The sequence below is a fragment of the Oculina patagonica genome, chromosome 3 (genome assembly GCF_052425735.1).
Source record: "Oculina patagonica isolate OP01 chromosome 3, crgOcupat, whole genome shotgun sequence".
Lineage (NCBI taxonomy): Eukaryota > Metazoa > Cnidaria > Anthozoa > Scleractinia > Oculinidae > Oculina > Oculina patagonica.
The window spans coordinates 3255329-3265457 of record NC_135760.1 but is presented as its reverse complement, the minus strand read 5'-3'; the positions used below and the strand labels follow the sequence as shown (position 1 = coordinate 3265457).

The 10129-nt window shown below is 38.8% G+C and overlaps 1 protein-coding gene across 1 annotated transcript; it reads left to right on the top strand.

Annotated features, from left to right (window-relative positions):
- The first annotated feature begins 5581 nt into the window (after positions 1–5581).
- On the top strand, positions 5582–8548 carry LOC144646133 (adenosine receptor A2b-like). Its single transcript, XM_078505660.1, has 2 exons — positions 5582–7967; positions 8002–8548. The coding sequence occupies exon 1, from the start codon at positions 6734–6736 to the stop codon at positions 7793–7795; it is 1062 nt and encodes a 353-aa protein (XP_078361786.1). The 5' UTR covers positions 5582–6733; the 3' UTR covers positions 7796–7967; positions 8002–8548.
- The last annotated feature ends 1581 nt before the right edge of the window (positions 8549–10129 follow it).

The window sequence follows — 10129 nt, the reverse complement described above, 5'->3', positions numbered from 1 at the left end:
CGGTAAGAGTCCTTAAATGGATTTCGCTCATACTCTTACCATGGGTAGGCCTTAATATAAAATAAATCACAGTATACTTTGTTTGGCTAAATATCGATTTGCTTTCGAGAAAATCGATAATTCTAAAATCCAGCAAAATTGACGCTTTCGGAGCTCAAAATTTATGCCGAGTTTGTTAGCTTCGCGTCGAAAAATAAAGCACTCTGGAAGAAAAGTACCTATTTAATATCGAAGAATAACATCAAATTAGTACGTCGAAAGCAATTTCTGCTCTTAAAGTCCTTTTATTTACAAAATATAATTAAGTTTATTCGACACACTTTTGATTTAATTCAAAATAGGTCAAACTTATCGCTTTATTTAAGTATGAGCGAAGCGAAATAAATGGCCGAAAATTTGGTGTTAGACAGATATATGATTGTTCTTTTCGATACTAAAAGGATTTCCTGGAGAAATGATTTAGTGCGATGCTTTCAGATCTCAAAGTTGCTTAAAATTCGTTAATTTAACCGACCGTGACATTGTTGATCTTATCAACATCATGTAAACATTCCACGCAAAGGTTAAATTTCCCCATGTGAACTTCAACTGAGTAAAATAAAAACATAGACTTGCTTACCGTGGTATTCGCTGATACATTGTAAATCCTGTTTTCCTCATTTACGACAAAACCTAAGCCCTCGGCGAAGCTGTTATCCAATTTTCTTGACGCGCCATTTGTAACTGATTTCCACGTCTTGAAGTGACAGTTCTTTTCCATGCATTCTTGAAAACAGTCCTGAGTCTTAACTGATCAGTGTAAACAGGAATACGAAGTACTTTGCTTTAAATCAACTTAAAGCTTAGCAGCAGTGGTAGATAAATCGATACGGCCGGCGAATCTTCGTTTCGAAAACCGCCATTTGAGATTTGTCGGCCCTTTGACCTGCGGTATGCAGATAATTAATTCACACTTGAGTAACTTCCGGCACATGAAATCGACAACCACCGTGACCAGATAGCACCCTCCTTTTCGAAATATTGGTCGAGGCACTATTTTTATCATTTTAACATAAGCTCTCAATGAAGAACTTTTGGGCTGAACTTGTAATAAAGTTTCACTTCAGTTAGCCACCGTTCGAGAGAGTTGTTAAATGGTTGCATGAAATCCGGGTGGAAAGTTCTTCTGTTGCGTTGCCTCGCTTTGTTTCATATTTTTTATCCAGTTCTTACCCTTGTTCAAATTCTTGTCCCTTCTTCAGTGGAAAATTTGAAACGACGTTAAAATCCCTATAAGACGGAGATCTCTTTTAGACGAACTGAGTTGGAGCCGGTCCCGAAGGTACCCGTTTCAGAGAGAGTTGGCTGTACACAAAGTCTTAGATGGCGTCGTTGGATCCGTCTCCCGTGAATGTCAGTTAAAAATATATATTCCGCTGTGTAGTCTAGCCTGTAAACAAGCTCTCCTTCTTTCTCCTGTGGAGGATTGGGCGAAATAAAAGCGGGAAGGAAAGGTGGGGAAGGGGTGGGGAAAAAAGGGACCATATATCATGTATATGCAGTTGTGATACCAGTCACGGTAAACAATTTATAATAAAACGCTGAACATTTATGACTGTATAAAAAATTATTGGTGTAAAAATTAAGGAAAGGGTGCTTTTCACTTCATTAGATTAAGCTAGGTGAAGAAAAGTACACGTAATCAGAAGTTTGTTATGGACTTCTGACGTGATGCCATATTTTGTATTTATTTCTGCAAAGTACAACAAAGCATTTATACCAAAGTAGCATTATTAAAAAAAAAATGAGCATAATTACAGTTGAGTATTATATCGGACAAAAAACAAGCATTGTTAGAAGCATAACATTCCCTTTTTACCAGCGTAATTGGAAGGGCCTCTGGTATTCAGTTAGAAAGAACTTGCATTCAAAAGATACCGCGTTCTAGAAACAAGTCACCCCGTTTTGGCTGCTGATATTTTGGAACTTTTGTGTGTTCAAAATACCATATCTCGTTCTAGATATCGTCTGATATTGAAAATCCCGTTCTAGATCGGGAACCCAAAACCACGACCTCATTGGACGGCACAGAGCCGTTTTTGGGGAATACCCCAGCTTCGACAACTCTTTCCTAATAAAGTTCGCCTATTGAATTGAGAATTAAGGTGATTTTAAAGTTATTACTTTATATCTCTTGTTGTTTGGAAACTTGAGTCGTATTATAATTATAACCGTCTTATTTATGAAGGAATAGACTGCGGATAATATTTGAAACTTAAACCGTTTTCCCCTAATAGCTTCCAAATCAACTCAAAAACACACCGGAAAACAGGTTTAAAAACAAAATATTTATATAATGACTATGATATTTTTAAAACATTTGGGTTCCCTGACGGCGAGGATCATGACTAATACACCACACGAGTACTACGAGCAACATACGGGTAACATACGAGTAACACACGAAACATACGGGCACATACGGGTACATACAGGTAACATACAAGTAACATACGGATACATACGAGTAACATACGGATACATTAGTGTGCATACCAGTTCCTTATTCATTTCACTTTATTTTATTTTATTTTTCATTTTTATTTTATGCTCCCCCACCCCCCTTCCCGTCAACAAGGTTGCGTGACGAGTCCAAAGGACAAAACGTATTGAAGACGTATCAAGAATTTGAAATGTTATAAGATCAATAGCTCATCTTCTTGAATTCACTTACATACGATCTTACCCGTAACATACGAGTAACATAAGGACACATACGGGTGCATACCAGTTCCTATTTCATTTCACTTTATTTTATTTTATTTTTTTTTTTTTTCATTTTTTTGCTCCTTGTCCTTTGGGCTCGTCACGCAATCTTTTTTGGAGGGGAGAACGATGGAGAAACACGTTACATCTAATGACCAATAATTGATTTTTCGATTATTATACTCGCATGTTACCTGTACGTACTCGTAATTGCCCGTATGTTTTGTTTTGTTTACCTGTGTTGCATAGAATAAAAATGAAAAATAAAATAAAATAACTCGTATGTATCCGTATGTTACTCGTATGTATCCGTATGTTACTTGTTTGTTACCTTATGTAACCGTATGTACCCGTATGTTCCGTGTGTTACTCGTATGTTACCCGTATGTTGCTCGTGGTACTCGTGTGGTGTATTAGTCATGATCGACGGCGAGGCGCTTGTCCCTCCCCGCAAGCTCTGGCGGGGGGCACCTTCCCTTGTTTACGCCGGACCCCAACAGAATATATACATGGTCATATTTTTTAACATTCACGGAAGACGGATCCAACGATAACATCTTAGATTTTGCTTTCACCTGTTTTGCCTTGACCTAATCAAGAACTTGGACAAAGGTAAGAACAAAAAAAACTATAAAGCGAAGCAACGCAACAGAAGAACCTTAGACCCGGGAGTTAAAAGCGCTGTCATGCAACTATTTAGCAACTTTCACAAACGGTAGCTACCTAAAGTGAAACTTAATTACATGTTCAGCCCAAAAGTTTTTCATTTAGAGCTTATATTAATATAGCAATAATATGGTGCCTCAACCAATACTATACCAAAACGCAGGGTTCTATCTGGGATCTGGTCACGGCGGTTGTCGATTTCATGTGCCGGAAGTTACGCAAGTGTGAAATACATTATCTGCACACCGCATGACAAAGGGCCGACAAATCTCAGTTTTCGAAAAGAAGATTTGCCGGCCGAATCGATTTATCAACCACTGCTACTGTCCGGAACGTTTCGGTCCGATTTTCGGATAGGATATGCCTTCTAATTACACGGATAGGATAGGCCTTCTGTTTACACGGGGCCGTTCTGGAACCGGTGCGGGACGGAACCAAAACTGGACCTGCTATTTTGCAGGTCAAGTTATGGAACCGTTCCGGACCGGTTCCAGAACCGTTCTGTGTAAACACATGGATCGGTGCCAAACGCTTCCGTGTAAACAGAGGCCGATCCGGTCCGGTCCAGTTCGGAACGGCTCCGGTCCGGTCCCGTGTAAACGTAGCCTAGCTGGTTAGAGTATAAAAATGACTGAAAAAACGGCAAGGACAGGACTAACACCAGGTGTCCGTCTTATAGAGATCTTCAATAAGGGAGAGTTGACTCTACAACTGTTTTGCCTTAGCCTAATCAAGAATTTGAACAAGGGTAAGAACTGGATAAAAAATATGCAGCAAAGCGAAGCAACGCAACAGAAGAACTTTCGACCCGGAAGTTAAAAGCGCTTTCATGCAACCATTTAACAACCATTTAACAACTCTCTCAGCCCAAAAGTTTTTCATTGAGAGCTTATGTTAAAATGATAAAAATAGTGCCTCAACCAATCACCAAAAAGCAGGGTGCTTTCTGGTCACGGTGGTTGTCGATTTCATGTGCCGGAAGTTACTCAAGTGTGAATTAATTATCTGCATACCGCAGGTCAAAGGGCCGACAAATCTCAAATGGCGGTTTTCGAAACGAAGATTCGCCGGCCGTATCGATTTATCTACCACTGCTGCTAAGCTTTAAGTTGATTTAAAGCAAAGTACTTCGTATTCCTGTTTACACTGATCAGTTAAGACTCAGGACTGTTTTCAAGAATGCATGGAAAAGAACTGTCACTTCAAGACGTGGAAATCAGTTACAAATGGCGCGTCAAGAAAATTGGATAACAGCTTCGCCGAGGGCTTAGGTTTTGTCGTAAATGAGGAAAACAGGATTTACAATGTATCAGCGAATACCACGGTAAGCAAGTCTATGTTTTTATTTTACTCAGTTGAAGTTCACATGGGGAAAATTAACCTTTGCGTGGAATGTTTACATAATGTTGATAAGATCAACAATGTCACGGTCGGTTAAATTAACGAATTTTAAGCAACTTTGAGATCTGAAAGCATCGCACTAAATCATTTCTCCAGGAAATCCTTTTAGTATCGAAAAGAACAATCATATATCTGTCTAATACCAAATTTTCGGCCATTTATTTCGCTTCGCTCATACTTAAATAAAGCGATAAGTTTGACCTATTTTGAATTAAATCAAAAGTGTGTCGAATAAACTTAATTATATTTTGTAAATAAAAGGACTTTAAGAGCAGAAATTGCTTTCGACGTACTAATTTGATGTTATTTTTCGATATTAAATAGGTATTTTTCTTCCAGAGTGCTTTATTTTTCGACGCGAAGCTAACAAACTCGGCATAAATTTTGAGCTCCGAAAGCGTCAATTTTGCTGGATTTTAGAATTATCGATTTTCTCGAAAACAAATCGATATTTAGCCAAACAAAGTATACTGTGATTTATTTTATATTAAGGCCTACCCATGGTAGGAGAATGAGCGAAATCCATTACAGGGCTCTTGCCAAGAATTTTCATTTTTGTTTGAAATTTGTGCATATGTCCTCTTAAGAAGATACGCTTAAAGCTAAAGGGGATGGATGAATTACTTCAAGTTTTCCTATCCCTTGAGTCCTGACGAAACCAACGACAAGACGTGTATTACTGAATATATATTTTTACTATTTATAAATAAATACTACGCTTCAGCTGGCGTTCTCTTAATGCGAATTTGGATCACGTGACTTAGCTGCGCACTTTAAAATTACAACATACAATAATTTGAAATTGCAATATTTGAAGCAAACGCAGAATTTGGTATCTTGTACTGACAAACTGAAACCATTCGATTCGCGTGATTTCAGAACGGTGAACAGCTTTAAAAGTATTCAGTATCATACATCGCAACCTTCAAAGCAGCAAGTGAATCGAGAAAGACGAATCGCCCGTGGAGTTCTTCAGTCCAGTGATCAAACCAATAGAAAGCTAAACTGGATGCTTAACTTTGATGTTATCTTGAACGGCTAGTCACAACAATTTTAATTTGCTAAATATTTACAAGCGTTTTCACAAAGCACTTTTGTCTTTCAAAAGTAGACAATGTATATTAGAACTTAAAATTGCTTCCATTTAATCGAAGTTGAATCACGAGGCTAGTTTTAATGGGAGTCTCCAGAAAGCTAGTATTTGATAGCTAGTAGCCGTGATCCTCTAATTTGATATTGCAAAGTTACATGGCCCTTGAAAAGAACCCAAAATTTGGTACGGTTGTCTGTTAGCTTGTTTCTTACTGGGAGGGGAGGGTATAGACAGTAATTTTGATACATGTATTTAAATTTTGGTTAGACGTGCAGAAATGTTTCCGGCTGGAAGAGTACTGCTCGCGTATTTTTACATCCAGATAGTTGCTTCAGTGACGTCAGCTAATGGGACTCAAATAAGACCAGACTGTAGTCGAAAGACTGTTATTTCGACGATTGAGATCCCTGAAGAAAGTGAATCGAGGGAATAATTCCTGTCGGTGAAATTCCAGAGGCTGTACAAGACCCTTCGGCCTAGCTTGAAGTTCCTGTCCGCGTGTAAATTAATACATGCAAGGCTCGGGATTGGCTTTTCCTTGCAGTGATTCTTGGGCTCAGATTTTCTAAAATTCTTCAAGTCTCGCAGTCACGGATTTTCAAACAAGGCCGACTTTGCATCTCGGCTACTCTCGAATGTTATCATAATTGTCGCCCCCTAGCGCTTGGAGATCGTGTGAAGATCAGTATAATAACTGTTTGCATAAAATCAAAGACAAAACACCGCAGCTGAACAGCTCAATTTATTTTGAATGAAGGAGAACAATCTGGCGTGTTGGGGAATCCATTGTCGCAACAATTGTGGAACTGGAACACTAGAATTATAAAGATGTTGACGCCGTATACAGTATTTTTTGACGACTACTGGTTCGATACGAGTCTGCCAAGCATAATCGTGTATATGATCGTGTCGTCGTTCACCATTTTGGCGAACCTGCTTCTTTGCGTATCGTATTGGAAGGATCCATTCCGCCAACTGAGGACTGTCCAGAACTACTATGTTCTCAACTTGGCCATTGCTGATCTTATCATGGGCGCTGTTTCAGAACCTCTTCTTGTGGTAACGTACTGGTATAACCACAATCTTATCTACTTCATCCACTACCTATTCGCAGTCATCTCTGGGTCTTGCTCATTATTGAACATAACAGCTCTCTCCGTTATCCGTTATTTCGCTGTGAAACAACCATTCCTGGCTCAAAGCATTGTTAACGAACGCAGCGTGTTGATAAGTATTGGCATCATTTGGCTAATAGCTATTCACTACGCCGTGATTCCTTTGGTGGGATGGAGAGATAAAACGTTTCAGCTCTATTTGTACGTTCTAGGCTGCATTATTCCTACCTTGGTATTTATGGCCGCTTATTTCCTGGTGTACCGTGCGCTACGTCGCCATACAAACACGATCAAGGGCCTCGGAGAAGGAAAAAGTTTGGCTTTCGAAAACGCGCTTCGCAAAGAGAAAGCGGCGACACGAACGGTTTTGCTTGTTCTAATAATTTTTCTCGCTTCGTGGGTTCCCTTTTTGAGCATTGATTTTCTTATTGTTCAATGCGTGAAGTGCAGAAACGAGCAATTTCATCTCGCAAGGGACATCTCACTTTCAGTGGTGTACTTCGGCAGCGGGATAAATCCCATGATTTATGCGTGGCGCGTTAATGTGTTCAGAAGAGCTTTTATGCGAGTGATGGGCATCAGTGGAAAGCGCCCTTTAAAAAGGACGCGTGCTATTTGGAAAAGGGTTACCAATGGAGGGACCTCGCGCTCGCTACCTGCCCTAAACAGGTTCAAGATGGCAAGCTGGGACCTGCCACATCCCAGCAGTTCTAAAGGACATGTAAATGAAGCTATAGAACTTAGTTCAGTAAGAACAGAGTCGTTTATTTTCTGAACAAGAACATGTGCGCGGTAGTCAAGATATTACTAGTGATGCGGGGCTCTTGTGCTGCATGTAAATTGTGCTAAAACCCGCTGTTTTATTTTGTTTTTATTTTAATAAAAGCTTAAATGAAGACCGATTTGCATTTAAAGTTAAATACGCACTAATTTCCGCGTTTGTATTAGTCAGCAAAGAATAAATAACGTCTTATTGATTAGACAAAAATATGTTAGAGACATAAACTCTCACAAAGTAGTTTTTAAGCTATTGGGCTGCAAAGGAGTGTAAATAGATATTTGTAACTTCTTTTAATGTTGATATGACGATCAGTTTTGATGTCAAAGCGCCCTCAAATTGTTTATCGTTAAAATTATATAAATTTATACTAAGTAATATATCAAACACGAGAGGCAGTGTTTCATCGGGTTATCCAAACACCGAGAAGAGAGTTGAAAATACGACGCGCAGCGGAGTATTTTTGACGAAATTCGAGGTGTTTGGATAGCTGATGAAACACTGTCTCGAGTGTTTGATATAGTCTCAATCGAAACAAAAACTACGGAGTAAGCGGAGAAATAAAATCCTAAAAATCTATGCTTATTAAGATCGGGTATCCAAACCACCGTCACGGTTATGATTTTCTTTGTTTTAACTTGATGAATTATTAATGAGTTTGAGAAAAGTTATTCCAACATTAATGGTCAACTGAGGCAATTGTAGCTTTTGGGAGGATTTAATTGCTGTTAAATATTTTAAAGACAATCTCTTCTTTTTTAGAAACGTTTTTTTTTTCGCTGAAGGGAAGGATTAATCGCATCACATCTCTGCGCCCAATGTTGGCCATGTTAAAGCCCGGTCTGACCAATCGATGAAACCGATAATCAATGATAATCGATACCATTCGATAATAATCGATGCGAATTAAACGATTGATATTGAAAATCGATGACCAATCAATGACGGAAAATTTTGTGACTTTTAATTTCATCGATTTCCATCGACTGTCATCGATTTTCATCGATTATCATCGATTACCATCAATTTTATTTGATCGTTTTTTATTTGGTTTGATTCAATATGGGTGTTATTACATCAACTCAGTGGCTCTTAAAAGCGATCAATACTTCATTTTATTCATTTTCGTGATATACTACAACGTTATTAGGAAAGGGGGCATGGTTTACACTAGCGTATAGGTTACTTGAGAAGATTGTAGTCTTTGACTACGCACTTAATAACAAGTGTAACGTCCTTTGTTTTATCCCTGGCTTTATCCGCTTCTCCAGACATTGTGCGCTCAGATCACGATCAGTCGTTTTAGAATTGCGAAAATCTATTGCCGGATATCCTGTAGAATTATCCTGGGGATGCCCAAGTACGCCGCAAGATATCGATAACGATCGATGACAATCAATTAAAATCGATAGCAATCGATGACAATCGATGTAATTATTTGTGACTATCGATTAGTCATCGATTGGCCGATGCCAATCGATATCAATTAGTAACCATCATCGATTGATATCGATTGATTGATTGATTGATTGCCGATCATCGACTTTCATCGATTGGTCAGGCCGGGGTTAAAGTTACAGCACGTGAGTTTCCAAAAGGAGATAGAAAGTGATTTAATTTAAGTAATGTTGCGCAAAAAAATTTTGTGGGCGGATTAAGTCAGAAGAAACAGTTCAATCAAATTCAATATGCGACACAAGAGGCCCTTACCTCGTAGGCTCGCAACTTACGAATCTGGAATCTAGGAATAGACAGTTGTGGATATGGGCGGATTCTGATTATTATCTAGTAATAATTGCTAAACGTGCGAATTCCAAAGCATTCGGGGTTTTTCACACAAGATTTTCCCAGATGGTAGGAAAACTGTCGTATGCGCGCACGCTAGTAGTAATCAGAAAACAATAATTTTTAGATCTTAAACGAAATTTAGACAATTGCGTGAACAAATTATCCGGGGAAATGACTGACTGCATAAAAAATAAACAGCAAAACAGCTGTTTTAAGGCGCACTTTAAACAATTGATGACATTCAGTGTGGATGCTCTGAAAGGGGGAGTCATGACGCAATTTCGAAACGTCCGCATGTCGCTGTCGGATTTCGTGCAACCGGGTTGACGTTAACTTACTTATGTACACAGAGCAGAGCTTCTCGGACATTATTTAAAAAAAATACGGTAAAACTGTTTTCTTGACAGATGTAAAACGACATGAGTAAGTCAAGAACAAAGAGCAGGAGTTTCTTACGCAAAGGGAAAAAAATCTAGCACGATAAGTTTTTTCTCGACCGATTGAAAATATTGACAGGTCAAATTTTTTTCGAGATACATTGTA

What these genes read in the sequence shown, in the direction of transcription:
- LOC144646133 (XM_078505660.1), top strand. Translation starts at nt 6,734, where the DNA reads ATGTTGACGCCGTATACAGTATTTTTTGACGACTACTGGTTCGATACG.